Source organism: Lemur catta, chromosome 4, assembly GCF_020740605.2.
Source record: "Lemur catta isolate mLemCat1 chromosome 4, mLemCat1.pri, whole genome shotgun sequence".
Taxonomy (NCBI): domain Eukaryota; kingdom Metazoa; phylum Chordata; class Mammalia; order Primates; family Lemuridae; genus Lemur; species Lemur catta.
Window position 1 is genome coordinate 26503071 of NC_059131.1, and position 15996 is coordinate 26519066.

The 15996-nt window shown below is 43.6% G+C and overlaps 1 protein-coding gene across 4 annotated transcripts in view; it reads left to right on the plus strand.

The window, feature by feature from the left end:
- Positions 1-9715: 9715 nt before the first annotated feature.
- Positions 9716-15996, plus strand: part of CRIM1 (cysteine rich transmembrane BMP regulator 1) — a 188463-nt gene continuing 182182 nt past the window's right edge. For 3 of the 4 annotated variants that reach the window (XM_045549372.1, XM_045549373.1, XM_045549371.1), the window contains exon 1: positions 10202-10563. In XM_045549372.1, coding sequence (XP_045405328.1) covers positions 10233-10563 — 331 coding nt within the window. In that variant the 5' untranslated portion in view covers positions 10202-10232. Of the gene's footprint in view, positions 10564-15996 lie in introns of all 4 variants that reach the window. The other variant, XM_045549370.1, reaches the window with a different exon arrangement.

A 15996-nucleotide genomic window follows, 5' to 3' on the forward strand; every position in this document is an offset into this window, starting at 1 on the left:
GTGTGCTTAAAATGGATGAAGTATAGTATCTTCATAAATAGGAATCTGATGAGGTCACTTGTCTCTAAAAGCTCCAAAGATTCCTCTGTAGGAAGAAGTCTAAACGCTTTGCTACAGATTTTGGGCCTTCACCACCCAGCCCAATCTAACCAGCCTCATCTCCTAACATTTACCTCTGAGCATCCAATTGCCTCATTTTTCTTCCACTGCAAAAGCACTTAGTCTCTTTCTCTTTTCAACAACATTTATTGAATACCTGCTATGTACCAAGCTCTATTCTAGGCACCTCACTGGTTTTTTTGTCTGTTTGTGTGTTTAGAATCTCTTCCCCTCCCTCTCCCACTCCATAAACCTGGACAGCTATTTTTCCTTCAAGATCCAATCCAACTATCTTCTCTTTTGTGAAAAGGTTTTGTGAAACTGTCTCCATTTTTCTCATGTAGACTTAATTGGGTAAACTTCTATTAAACGCTGTTGGAAGTGTTGCTTTACCAGTTGCCCATACTAGGCAATGGGCCCTTCAAGCACAAGCAAAGTGACATTTATTTTTACAATCAGTGTAGTGTTTAGGAAAGTAGGATTCAGCTTCTGTACTTCAAAGTCCCTATCCTGCCTCATAGGAAATCATACACCCTAAGTGGGGAGACAGACAGGAAAAGTATTGTCATAGGGGAAGTACAGACTGCTAGCGGGCATAGCAATTACAAACTGAAGGTCTTGGGTTTGATTCTCACACAAGCCAGAAGCATTCCTATATTCTAGAACCATAGACTAGACCCCACTCACAAGCTTTGGAAGTAGCAAATGTTCAGTGAATATCTGACCCTAATGCAATTTTTTTAAAAAAAAATTCCATCATAAAAATGCTAGAAGACTTATTGAGCATCTATTCTATGCTCAGAATCCTATAAGTGCTAATTTCCTAAGTGATCAGTGAGAAAAAGAAAACTCAGGCAGATTAAAGAACTTATTCAAACTCACACAGTGATGAACACAGTCAGAATTTGATCCTGTGTCAGTCTGATTCCCGAGAGCATGTTCTTTCCATTAGAGCACTTTTCTGGCACTATGTCTCCATCGTCATTGAAGACATTCCTGATTTAGCCAATTATTTATCAAGGAAAAATCGAGTAGTTATCTTCTTCAAACACCTGTGATTGGCATTGCTGGTTAGGACTTTGGCAAAATCTAAATGGGAAACATGACGTGGTCTTTAGCAATAATCAGCTAATGATGGAAACACTCCTGAAACCTATTTCTTGTATTTTCTTCTGGCATGCTTTTATGCCTTATGAGCTCAATTTTCCATTTTTTCTTGTTAATCTCAGACCAATAGTAATTTACACAGTCATAGTCCATTGGCAACTAGTTTTGATCAATGAACTTGATTTGTTGTGCAAACTTTAGTTTGAGCTTGAAAAAGTTGGCCAAATACAACAAATATAGCCAATAAGATGATCAAGATATATTAAGCTATCAAAGGTAATTAATAATAAAGAATATGGCTATGATGACCTTAGAACCCAATATCAGAATATTAAAATATTCTCTAAGTTTGAGTGATAAATAAAAGGAGATACTATTTATAGTCCATAATAAACCTGTGGATCTTGATGCAATGAGAGGTAATACTTGTGGGGGAGGCTTCAAAGGGGAATTAACATGGTTGTACTGCAAAGACAGCTTGGAGAGGAAGTAATAGATTCTGAAGGACTTGGGAAAAAGAGAAAAATGTGGGCTTGAAAAGCCTCATTCTCTTTTGAGCATATTGGATTTTGGTTACCCACAACAAAGTCATGGGCAGAGACAGTCTGAGAAAGTGAAAAGCTCAGGAAATAAAACTCACTGGGTAGCATAATAGAGATGACCACTCTCCCATTTAAATAAAAATTTTGATATTACTTAATTTCCACTAATCACTACTAATAAAATGCTAAGATCATCTTGGAATATTATCATATTGAAAATATTTTAAATGTCAGGACTGGTAACCTAATCCTTGCACATTCATTACATAATCAACAAACAAATGCAAGTTAGTTATAAGTGCATGTCAAATTGCATTTTTAAAGAACATATAACAAAAGGTAGGGCCTGAATAAATAATTCATGTTATTTCTGTTTAAGCTAAAATAGTATGTCAGGACAGGCAAACTGCTAAAATAAAACAAGCCCCTGAATTTTAGTGACTTCTCACAGTAAAGATTCATTTTCACTCAAATTAGAGTCCACTGAGATTCAATGAGGTGTGTGTATGTGAATGTGTGTGTGTATGTGGAGGTTCACTTCATGCAGTCATTCAAGGACTCAAGATCCATCCATCTAGTGGTTCTCGAATCTTCTAGTGTTTCAGAGTCCTCTATGAAATGCCCTGCAGCCAGCCAGCACAAAGGGAATAAAACAATATGCAGGATTGTGGAGAGGTTTTTGAGGCCAGGCCTAGAAAAGATCCCCATCACTTCCATCCACATTTCATGGCTCCATCTAACTGCAAGGAATCTGGTGAGTGTTGTCTAGCTGTGTGTCAGAATGAAGAGAAGGAACAGAGATATTGGTGAGCACTACCATTTTCCACTAGAAAATAGGTAATGAATTCTCATTTGAATGACACAGCAGTTACATAATATATGTGATATGAATATCAAATATCAGTATTCTAAAGAACATCATCATACCAGAATTTGCATTCAGATGAGTGACGTCTCCTTGGTCAGCAGTCATTGGAAAAGCTACATGCTTGTTTCGTGGATACCACCAATGCCTACCGTTTTTTAAACTCATCTTTTGATATTTTTTCTAGAACATATTTTGGTTCTTTTCAATACTCCCAACAAAGGAAAATCTTCTTTTGAAAGTGAACTCAATAGAGAGTATAAGGAATAAGTTAGAGTCAAGTCTGGTGAATGAAGAACATAATCTGCTTCAGTTACAATATTTTGAGTCCGATATGACAAACATTGAGTTTGTCATATCTGGCAGACAAGGCATGACTACACAAGGCAGTTCCAAAACAAACATTATAAGAATGTTTTGAGCAATGACATCACTGTTGAAAGAAATTTAATTGTATTTCTTAACATAGATGCCATATAGATTTGGGGAAGAATGGCTGCAATTTGGATCTACTAGTCTTCAGGTTATTGAAAGTAAGTAGTAGAACACGGAGTTGAGTAGATAGAGAAGATAGAGACGTGCGTAGCACTGTAGAAGGTGGAAACTTTTCCTCACTGTAATGCATGGCTGGGTCCTCTCCTCTTAATTTTCTTACGCTTGTTTTTTCCAGTTATCCAGAGCAATGGTTGTAAGCAAAAGATATATCACCTCAAATAGCCTCACTCTTTTGGCAGGGGTGGGGGAGAGTGGGGGAGGTGTCTCAATAATGTATTCCCTTTTATTTGTTCAGTTTTACAAAAGCACTCCTTCTTAGGAGAAATTTTTTACTAACACTTGCCCTTAAAAACCACATAGCATATAATTTGCCAGGTTACAAGATTCAGTAATTTGTAAGGTTAAAACATTTGATGATCCATAGCTAAAATCTCCTAATATTGAACATTTTTAAGGTCCTAATGAAACAATAAGCATGAGAACAATTTTTTAGAGTTAAAAAAAATTGAAAAGCTTTATAATGTAAGGTGCTTTTTAAAGCAACAGGAAAAGGTTTTTAACCTGAAGGGCCTCTACACTGGAGAGACGAGAATTTTTGCCAAGTGTTTGAGGGAATGTGTGTAAATATGTTTCTGGAAGGCAATCTGGCGATGCATATCAAAATGGATATAACTTTTGATCCACAAATACCAATTCCACTTTAGGAATTTACCAAAGAAAATAATTGGACAAGCATTTGAAGATTTGGCTAGATAGGAATGATTCTCAGCTTTATGATGGTAAAAATATAAAACAAACAAAAACCCTAAAGGTATGTTAATATGGCCTTAATTAAATGTAATGTGATACACCTATTCAATAGAATAATATTCAGTGGTAAAAAGGATTCAGTTATTGATTCTAAAGATCAATATGCCATCAATGTATCTAAATGATAAAGCAATTATAAACCAGGATGTATTTCCCATTTTATATTTATACTTTATAGGGGAAAATAAGCTTTCAAGGATGTATCACAAATGTTATCGGTGGTTATATCTCAATGGTGGGATAATGAGTGCTCTTTCTCTCTGTATTTCCTTTTTCTTTCTTCCTTTATTTTTTACTTGTTTGTCTCTTCTTGTTTTTCCCCCAGTGAGCACTATTTGCAAACAACATATTTTAGGAGTATTATTGCATAGTGTGGATTCTAGAGCTTTACTGCCTGGATTTGAATTCCAATTTTTCCTTTTAAATAGGTGTGACATTGGGCGTATTACTCAACTTTTCTGTGTCTCAGGTCTCTCACCTGTAAAATGGGTAATCATAGTAGCTACCTTATCAGGTTATATGGAGGTTTAAATGTGGCAATATACTAAGGTAATTAATAAATATGCACATAGCCAATACTACATAAATATCTGTTATTCAGTAATTAGGAAAACAATGACCCTATTTCCATTTTGAGGAAAACGCTAATCACTATTTCAATTTTTATATGCAAATTAGCAAAGAAGACAAGATATGGTCATAGATGTTAGCAATTTTAAATTTGGTCCACAAAAAAACAATAAAACTGGAAAGAAAAACAATTCACTATTACCCAACTTACTGCCTGAGGCTGTATTTAACAAAATACATAGGCTCTAAAGGCAGAATAGGATTAAGTTCTAAATCTGATACCCACACACATAGCTCTGAGACTTTGGCAGTCACACAACCTTCTGTACTTCAGATTTCTCAATTGTAAAAATGAAGATCACAAAGGGCTTTGGAGATAATATAAGGCATTGGCCTTGTAGGGCTAGCCTGTAGATTAATTAAAATAACCTATATGAAGGGTTTAGCATGTTGACTAGCAATTAATAAGCTATTTATAAATGTTAGCTATTATTATTATCATTATGAATTACTACCCTTCAAAATAAATCAGAGACTGAAATGAATTTGAGAAAATATCACAAAAGCTAAAACTCCAAGACTAGACAAAGTAGGGCCAACAGAAGACCCTAAAAAGACAAAAAAAAAAAAAAGCAAATATCTGGTTATGCAGATGTTGCATGGCAATGGATGCTGCAATATCAGATAGCAGGGATTCCAACTCAAGCATAAAACTTGAGGAGACACTCAATTACAAGGACTCTAAAAATCACAATAGAAAAAAAGGAGAACAATCATTTTATTTACACAATACCCTATATGGTTGGTATTCTTGTCTCCATTTTATAGAAGAGGAAACAGATTCAGAAAAGATAAATACCTTTTTTAAACTTATATAAAGAGAGAAAGAGAGAGAGAGAAAGAGGATCTTAGGCCAAACAGTAAAGAGAACTTATGTTCTGTGCTATATCTTGCTACCCTTCTGATAGCTCTGGAACAGCTGCCAGACATAGGCAGAGTAGATAAAACAAGAACCTCCTTAGTAAAAATGAGGTACTAGGTGGTGATAAAATAGTCCAAGTTCAGATTCAGAGCCCAAGATCAGATGGCTGAGCTCCCAAACTAGGGGTCAGTCTATGTTATGGAAATGGCCAAGCCTAGATTGAAAACCTGTGTGTGTGTGTGTGTGTGTGTGTGTGTGTGTGTGTGAGTGAGAGAGAGATATCCCAGCTGAGGCAACCAGAGAGATAGTAAGAGAGTGAAAGGAGCCCAATCTGTTATTCTGGTTTCTTCACAGATGTTTATAATATGTATGCAACATTTTAATAAAACAATGACACTTTTCCTCTTGTGCAATTCAATTCCAAGAGTATGCGTATCAGACTCAAAGGCAACTGATACATTTCTTTTCATTTCAGAAAGAGAAAACACCAATGGCATGCAAATCGCAGAGTGTGACTACAGTAGGGAGGCTGGACTAGCCACTGTGTCAAGGAAGAGGGCTCTAATACTAGCATTCTGCCTACTGCCCTTTCATTTCCACTTTCTGCTAGGCCCCCAACTGGGCACTTTGATTTTCAGACATTTTCAACAATTTCTCAATCACCTCCCATCCCATTCTCGGTGGCCAATAGAGGGCGGACTGTCTCTTTTTCCAGCCCTTCATCAGAAATAGGTTTTAATTCCCTTTCTTTTCAGACCTGTGTTTTTTCCCAGCTTGGAAGACTCCCTCCTGCTCCAACCACCCCTTTCAAGTGCTTATTCTAGAGGTATTTACTAAAATCAAGGAAGAAGGGCCGTAAACAAAAATGTTCAAATATCTTTTTGTCTGCAGTTCTCCCTTTTTCAACTCATTCATGCATGCATGAATAATAAACTGAAAGTCCTGCCCTTTCCAATGAGCTGACAATCTAATTGGGTTCACAGCTAAAGAACTTTTTATAATATAACATGATAAATGTTATAAGCAGAAGTACTTACAAATGCCATACACCAGATAAAGGAATAGAATCTAAGCTCAAGAAGGCTTCCCAGAGGAAGCATTAAACCCTATTTCTCGTACGGCTCTAGTTCTTACATTTGTACATGCCTTTCAGGGGCCATATAATCCCCTCAGTCCGCTTTCACCCCTGACACCCAATTGTCCCCATGTTGGGCTCACCCAACCTCTTTCTGTACCCTTAGTCTGGTCTCTGAAGATAAGGGAATCTCTCTGTGTTTGAGCCTCAATGTCATCAGCTTCTGGCCACCTTATAGTCTCTCCTGCATCCCAGAGAAGAAATAGCTATTTTATAACTGAGCTCCTGTTTCACACACTGGTTTCAGATAAGCTGCCAGGTCCTTGTAGATGTCTCATTTGCCACGGTTACTAGCTTCGAGAAATCCTATTTTCTCTACTGCTTCTATGACTATTAATTGTATGGCAAAGGGCACATGTAACTTGATTCTTTTTTTTGAGCTGATACAACCATCTTAGCCTTAAGAATCTCTAGTCCTTTCTAAGCCTGACTTGAATTCCTGTAAGAAGTTCACCTTTCTCATCTTCTGTCTATCTACCTTCCAGGTGGTTCTACCTCTGAAGTCCCAGGAATGATTGGTAGTGACCTCCATATTGTTCCTTGCCTGCGATCAATCTGTAGCTTTCTCTGATCCTTAAAATATCCCCTTAAGAAATAAATACAAACAAACAAAAAAGCAAAACTTTGACGGTGATTATTATCCCCTTTCTTTCTTTATTTTTATATTTATTTATTTATTTTTTGAGACAGAGTCTCACTATGTCACCCAGGCTAGATTGCAGTGGCTTCATCATAGCTCACTGCAGCCTCGAACTCCTGGGCTCAAGCCATCTTCCTGCCTCAGCCTCCCGAGTAACTTGGACCACAGGCATGGTGCACTATGCCCGGCTAATTTCTTTATTTTTTATTATGTAGAGACGGGGTCTTGCTGTTGACCAAGCTGGTCTTGAACTCCTGGGCTCAAGGGATCCTCTTACCTTAGCCTCCCAAAGTGCCAGGATTACAGGGGTGAGCCACCTCGCCCAGACAGTTTATCCCCTTTTTTCAAACTACAGTCACTTTGTTACTTCTGCCTTTTTTCTATCACCTGACCTTGGCTTTTCCTGTTGGGCCCTACAATGTTATCTGCTACATTTTAATAAATGTCTTTATACTTGCATTGGAACAGAAATACAGATAACCTCCTCTGCAAGAGTGGAAGGGGCCTTTTAACACAGTGCAATGATGACAGTTTGTTGGCAAATCCCATGGTGAAGTGCTGGTGCCTTGCTGGGTTACAAGAAACAACCATGTTTAACAAGGTAGTGTGTTTTATTTTTCTTCGATTTTGCTAATAGAAAACCTAGCATATTTTAAATGATTTTACCACTTAATACTTATCGTGGAACCATGAGGCATAAGGGCCTTTGGAGAGCATCTAATCTGACCTCCTACACAATTGCAAAAATTATCTCTACAACATCCTTGGAAACCAGTCATGTGAACAACTCTCTTTAAACCCCTCTGGAAAATGGGGTGCTCACTCCCCCTTTCCGCTGTTGAACATCTTCCCCATGACCCTCTGATGATCAGTGATAATTAATGAGTCCCTTCCTCTCGTCAGGACAAAGAAATATGATTGGAGAAATGTTTCATTTTCTGATGCCTGTGATGGGGGAATATTCCACAGGTAACTTTGGCTCTTTGGTTCAGGATTAGAGTGGTTAAACCAAAATATTTATCAGAAGTATACATTTGTTACACACACAGATGATTTCAAAGGTAGCTTTTGTTTCCTTTCTCAGTGCACTGCCAGCTATTAACTTTTGGTTCATTAGTCACGATTTTCAGGATCCACTTGGCCGCCACCCTCCCGCAGCCAGACCCTCTCAGATCAGAGGGTGTGCCAGCCATTCCCACTTCACACCTGTCCCAGGATCGGATGTTTTTTTTTTTTTTTTTCCCATGGTGATCCCGGTCACTTTTTGTCAATTCATTAATGTTATTGACTTTGGTACCCAACCTGTGAACGGTAGACCACTGAGGAGCGGGTCGCCGCTTCACACCCGATCAATGGTCAGCGCCATCGTTTCCAGAACATTTTCTGACAGCCACAGAAGAAAAACAGTCTCCACACGATGCATTTTGCATCACTTCGGTTGCTCTTTTACCTGGTTTATCACAAAGAACATTTACCACACATCTTTATTAATACATTCACAATAATTAAAAAGAATAAGAAAAGGAAAACCACCACTTTTGTCCATGAGCTTGAGAAAGAAAACGGCAATGTCTGATGACATTAATGATGCATGAGATCCACGGGTCTAGTGTCATGTCAAGACTTGTAGTAATCCAGTACTCGGCTTTACTCCAGGGAGAAAGATTCAGCTCTGTTACTTTCCAGTCACCCCCTCCCATATTATAGCACCTCGGCACAGACAGCAGAGCGACAAAACACAGGATGTGGACAGTTAAAATTCAACTCAAGCTACAGCTGTCCCCAACAGTCCTTCCCACCCCAGGCAGAATATTTACCTAGACCGTTTAAAGCACTTAATTAATTCACCAGCAGCTTCGCTGGAGACGTCTCAGGGTTCCCGAGACTCCATTACATAGTATCTTTTACAAAGTCTGTTCCCAGCTCGAGTGAAAGATGGATTCTCATCCAGTTTGCCGAGGTTCCATGCATTTGCTTCCCTTTTCCCGGGTTCGATCGGGCGGCTGCCCAGTCGAGGCGGCAGCAATCGCCCAGGCCCCGAGCTTCTGGGGTCCCCGCCACTCTCCGAACTCAAATCTGCCCCCCGAAGGTGCAGCTGCCTCGTCCTGCTGGCTCCCAGGACAGCCGCTGCAGCCACTGTGCCAGCGGGCGCTCAGGACGCCACGATTCTCGCTGCTCGCTGGCTGCGCCCCGAGCCGATCCGCAGCGCGCCCGCGGTGCCCGGGCTGGAGCAGCTGCTCGGCCGCAGGGCCGGCTCGGTGCGCCGGGCTCCGCGAGGAGGAGGAGGAGGAGGGCGAGGAGGGGGAGGAGGGGGAAGGGGAGGAGGAGGAGGCGTGTAAGGGAGGAAGGGCCTGGCCGCCGGGGTGGGAGGGAGGGGGAGGGGGCCGGCCGGCCGGGAGGGGTGGGGGGGCAGCCAATGAGCGGCGCGCGGCGCGGGGGGGGCGAGGGCTGGGGGATGAGGTAGTATGGGGGAGGGCGCAGCCCGAGCGGCGGAGGCTCGAGCCATAAACAAGCGCCCGGAGGAGCAGCGCAGGAGTGAGGCGAGCGGGGCGCGCGAAGCGGACGCCGCGGACCTTGTGCTGCACCACCGCGCCCACTCGGCGGCTCGGGAGGCGGGGACCGGCCCGGAGGCTGCGCCGCCGCCGCCGCCGCGGGGCCGGCCGACTAGGAGGAGGAGAGGGAGGAGACGCCGCCGGCCCCGGCTGGAGCCGAGCACAGCCGCCGCCGCCGCCAGAAGTTTGGGTTGAACCGGAGCTGCCGAGAGGAAACTTTTTTTCTTTTTCCCCCTCCCTCCCGGGAGGAGGAGGAGGAGGAGGGGAAGCCACCGCTGCCGCTGGCGCCAACGCTAGTGGGCTCGGGGTCGGCGCGGCCCGTAGCGGGGGCGGGGGCCTCTCCCCGCGAGGGGAGGCGCGCCCCGGGGGCCCCGAGGGGGGCGGCGAGGACCGCGGGCTGCGGGTGCGGCGGCGGCGGCGCGTGTGCCCCGCTCAGGGGAGGGCGCCCGCCCCGCTCCCGGCCCGGCTGCGAGGAGGAGGCGGCGGCGCAGGAGGATGTACTTGGTGGCGGGGGGCAGGGGGCTGGCCGGCTGCGGGCACCTCCTGGTCTCGCTGCTGGGGCTGCTGCTGCTGCTGGCGCGCTCCGGCACCCGGGCGCTGGTCTGCCTGCCCTGCGACGAGTCCAAGTGCGAGGAGCCCAGGAACTGCCCGGGGAGCATCGTGCAGGGCGTCTGCGGCTGCTGCTACATGTGCGCCCGCCAGAGGAACGAGAGCTGCGGCGGCGCCTACGGGCTCCACGGAGCCTGCGACCGGGGGCTGCGCTGTGTCATCCGCCCCCCGCTTAATGGCGACTCCATCACCGAGTACGAAGTGGGCGTCTGCGAAGGTACGGCCGCCCGCTGCGGGCCCCCTCCCACCTGGCCCGCGCCGCCCCCTCGGCACTGGCTGCGCGGAACAAAGTTTGGCCGAGACTTTCCCGAGGAGAGAGGGCTCCGCGGGAGGAGGGGCGGCCGCCGCCCCCGGGAGAGAGCCCCCGCGTCCCCGCTCCCTGCCGCGTCCCAGCTCCCTGCTCCCCCCGACGCTTAGCCGGCCGCGGGCGAGGTTGGATTTCGTGGGCGGGGGCAGACGCGTGAAGGATCGCATCCCCCAGGCTCCTCACAGGCGCGCACACGTGTGGCCATTCCAGCCTGGGGTGGGTGGCCCGGCCCTGCGCCCCGAGGTGGGGACCCCGCGGGCAGGGAGCACTGCGGAGGCTGTTGCGCGCGAGCCCCTCGGGGAAGCCCGGCCCCTGCAGCCCTCCGCGCACTGGCGCAGTGTGGCACCGTGTGCTGCACACCGTCCACGAAAGTCCTTTTTCTGTGGGCGGAGATGTGTCTCCAGCTCACACTCCCTGTGTGACTCTTTTATTATTTTTTCCTTGCGCTCTTCCTTCACCCCCTTCCTCCTCCTCCGCATATAAATCAATTTCAGCTCCGGAATATGTCAGCCAGGGGAAGTTACATACAGTGGTTACTCATTTATTTGCCTATTGAAAACGGTCAAAGGCTTTCTCTCCTGAAAGGAAAGGGGGTGGGGTGGGTGGGGGTTGCACCTGGGAATGAAAAGTTGTTGCTGACTATTAGTGGCTGCGTTTTAAAATCAGATATCCGCGTGTTTCCAGTCGTGCTGCCGGTTCCTTGGTTTTATTTGTTTGACAGCGGGAATTGTTCTGTTGGCCTCTCCACCACGCATTTGTGCACCGTGGTGTCGAGACTGACGGAGGGAGAAAGAGACTAGATTAATGGAGCCTTTCTCGTTGGGGAACCACTGTTGGTGCGTGTCGGCCTTAATCCCTGCCCGCCTGCCTCGGCCTCGGGGTTCCTGGTCTGGGTTGGGGGCTGGAGAGAGGCAGTGAGTTCTTTTTAGATAGCTAATGGGGGCAGGATTCGGTGAGCACCAGTTAAAAGTGGGATCCCTGCTTGGGCTGACGTTGGGCTGATGATGCTGTTCCGGGGCGTCCTGGTGAGAGAGCAGAGCGCAGAGCCTTATTTCTGGGGGAGCAGCGAGGAGGGACAGGCGCCCTCTGCCCAGCGTCTCTTCCGTACTCAACAGCCAGCACCTGGGAGACCAGGGAGGGGTTTATTCTGAAGCATCCTCGTGTGTGTTTGTTTATTGTGCTGGGTTACTGAAAAAGGAGGTGGCGACGCTAAGGATATAAATGGACCTACGGAAAGGCGTCAATACTGTGACTCTCTTTAAATACACGCACACAGAGACACATATTTATACCTGTAGTTTTTAGAGTTTGGACAGTTCTGAAAAATAGAGGAGGCCTTTCTGGTTTGGAAGCTAGTGGGCAGTAATGAGTGAAGGGAACTCTTCTCAAAGGGAAGGGACTTGCATTCGGTTAGAAGAGTTCATCTGCCTGAAATACAAAAAGCCTTACACCTGGTATTTTAAGTCCCGTTTTATAACATGTTTTTCCTATCTCGGGAAAAATGGCCAGCAGACTAAATAAATTCTGATACAGTTTTATGTGTTCGACTTTGGGAATTCTGAATGACTTAGACTAAAAGATGCATCTTGGAACCCTGCCACTTGGGGTATATAACTTAATCCAGCCTCCAATAAATCTGTAAAGAACAAGCAACACAAAACAAAGTTAAAGGTGGTGGAAACTGCTGGGCTCTGAGAAGGACTCTTGTAGGTTCTAAAGACTCTAACCCTCCTTTTTTTTCTTCTTAATGTGTTTCTAGTGAAGGAAATGCTGGGGGAACATTTACAGTAATCAAGTGTTTTGGCAGCAACATTCCGTGTCACAGTATAGAGTTATTTTGGCAGTTTGGTGAGCCTTTCATTCCTCTGAAATGATGTGATCCCTCAGAGCTTCCTTTCTTCTGGTAACACCCCGTGTACTTGGTATTAGCCTTGAAAAATACTTGGAAGTATTTGTTAACATGATTATATCTCAATTAGTGTTCTCTAGAAACACTTTATTTAGTAGGCCTGTTTTCAGCTACCAAAATTGTATGCTCGGGACACTTTTTTTTTTAAAGAATTCTAAAAGCAGCATTCAGGTTGCATCTAAATCCGTGAAACCAAAATAAGGACATATATCTGGCATGATATTAATGGTTGGGTTTACAGGTATTTTCAATCGTGTATCTAAAACTTCAGATATTTTCACGTTACTACAAGATTTATGGAAAGCACAGGATAAGTGAGTAACCCTTTTTCTTCCTTATTAACAATCAGAGGAGTCTTTACATGTCAATAATTATCTAGAAGGTATTGATTTTCTCTTTTGTTTTTCTACTTTGTGGGAAATTTCTGTTTCCCTCAATGTTTCCCTCAGTTTCCATTTTTATTCAGAAATTCACATGCTGAAGTATGATTACCATAACTAACATGAACAGGAATTGATACATTTTATTCATGTTAAAGTCTCTTTTGCTGCAATTTTTGCACTAAAATGACCCCTACTGGTTGTATCTGTTAATGAAAACTCATTTGAAAACTTAATTGGCTACACTGAGAAGACATATAGCATGGTACAGAAGTATTATCCATGACTAACCTACCTACTTTTGATGACATAATTCAAATACAAATTACATTTTGTGTTTGCCAACTTGTAGTAATTTTTACTTATGTTACTCCTATACTGGCTTTGTGGAGGGGGAAAAAATCGTGTTTTTAACTGAAGTTCACAAAAGGAGTTAAATCATGGGCAAAAATGGGCCCCTTTAAATTCGTGGCTCACCACCTTAGGTTTTGCAGGCACGCTGGCCTGTTCAGGCTCTAAGTAAAAGTACATTGAATACCTGAATAAACAATCCTTCCCATAGATCATTGAAGAAAAAATATTTTCTGAAAGATTAATGTGATGAGTTTGAGATATACACTTGGATTTTTTTCCAGCATAATTTAGATTGTTCTTAAATAAATCCTGATTTAATTATTCCTTGGGTGGGGGGAGGGGGCAAGTATATTTGAAAAACTGAGCATAAAGTCTGATACCTAAAGTTTTCTTTGCTCTCTCTCAGTCCAAAAAGTGTTTTCTGGCCCTCAGAAGGGCGCAAGTCCCTTTCCTGTTTCCATCATCTGCTGAGTCTTCCTGTTGCCCTTCGCAGCACCCTAACTGGCCGGTTTTCTTGGCCAGGCTGCCTGCCTCCAGGGGAATCGCCCAGAAGCCAGAGAAACAAGTTTGGATCCTGAGCCCCTGAGGAAGAAGTCTGGGTGGGAGACCTCTTTGAGGGGATCAAAGACAGAGTTTTAAAAAACTAATGAAGTGAAATTTTCTAGAAAGATTGTTTTCATCGGACAGTGAGAATTATATTCTGAGCTAAGGGGAGTGAGGGCCATTTTTCTCATATGTGGACTAGTACATTACACTTCTGTTAAGGGCTAGAGTAGGGTGGATGGGTACAGCCAGCTTTCACTCTCTGGGTAATAAAAGGGCAGATGATGGCTTGAGTTTGACAGTTGGGAAGGGCAGCGTGATTAGGAACCAAGTGGACATACTGAGTTGCTTTGCTCTGAGGACTTTGTTATCTCAGAGCCAGGTGATTGCTATTGCAGATAAGTACCCACTTTTCTGCCCAGTGAATAGTTACTTAGGACTTCGCCTTATGGAACTTAATTGTCCATGTTTTTCACCACTATCGTCTAAAAAATTGCCTCTTTCACAACACAATTCTCCTTTTATTTCCCCCCAGGCATTTTAACTTTTCCTTCCACCCATTTTTATGGGGCAGTGAGAAGGAGAACTAAGTATAACGTAGTGGGTACTTACAGCAGAGAACAGAATTTTGTTTTCTGAAACTTGCCGTTTAGAAGGTTATGGTTTCTTATCACTGGAAAACAGTGGAGATGATGGCTACTTGGAAGAAAATGTGGGGGTGATGTGAGGGGAGGCCCCAGAGAACAGGCTACATAGGAGGCCAGATAATGCACCAAAACATTTGGTTTTGCACCGTGAGAACATGGGAACTGCTCTCATCACTCTGTACTAGGACTTGGAGTTAAGAGTCCATGAAGTTTAATTTTTACTAATTAAGTAAAGGAGGGGGAGGGGCAAAGTTAATACTCCTGTCCTAAAGTTAGAAAAATTAAACTCCGGACTTTGTTTTTGAGTAATGGGTTTCATTTTCCCTCTCAAAAGTCTTTAGATAGAGGGAGCCCAGGGTCCCCGAGAGAGAAGCAAGCAGAGGACATATAAAATTATATTATTAATAACAAGGAATGGGAAGTAAAACCATGCAAGTAAACAAGGAAATAATTAGTTCCTCCCAAAAGTAAATATTGACAAAACATGGAGAGACCTATTCACTGCACATATACAAATGACAGGGCTCAATGACCTTCACTTTGATTGTCAGGCTTATAGAATCCGCACTGTTATTGAGGAGTCCTGTCACATAAAACACTTGGCAAAGGGCACATGGATTGCATACTGTCAGAAAGGAAAAAATAGCAAGTCTGGAGGTATTTGTTGCCATTAACACGTATTTAACAGTGACCAGGAAAATCTACAAGCAATATGTGGGCAGTACAGTTGTAGGCAGTCAGGTTAAGTTATGCAGAAAACTGAACAGTCCTTCAACTATGGCCATTATATCCATTTGTAGGAGGTATTTAGTGACTTGCTGCAGTTTCTATGTATTGTGTGGCTTGTTGAAGATGCGGTGGCCTGTTTGGACAAGTGAACAGCTTGGGGATGCAGAGGACAGGCATTATGAAGTTAGGAGATATAGTTAGGGAAAACAGATGACCCTAAAAAGATAATGAGTGGGCAGACTAAAGAATGATGAATGGGAGAAGAGAAAATATTGAATTCATCTTAAGGCAACTGTATCATCCTTTGAAGAATAATCCAAAACACATTCCAGACATTAATTGTGAAATTCCTGAAAAATGTGGGTGTACTTAACGTCTCTCAGGCTATGGTGCAAGAGATGACAGTGCTGTTGTAGCCTGTAAATACAATGGGGTAGGATGTGGTAAAATATGTTCGGTGAAGCAGATTCCTGTAACACTGTGTTCCTTATGGCACATTTGGTATTAGGATTTTGGAGACACCCTAGTAAAGCTCATTTAATTATTTGAGGAAGCAACAGTAGACTAGCCAAGCATGCATGAATAAAACATTGAAAGCCTTCCTTCTGAGAGGTCTAATTGTCCAAAGCTGCATTTTCAAAGATCTCACTTTCCTTTGCATAGAAATCAATCACTCATTCATTGGTCTTCTATTTTGTGCAAGGTCTTCTGCTGGGTTAGGGGGCACTGGGGGTGCTGGGGACCTCTCAAATGTGTTCTGTACTCTGCATACTTTTAAGCA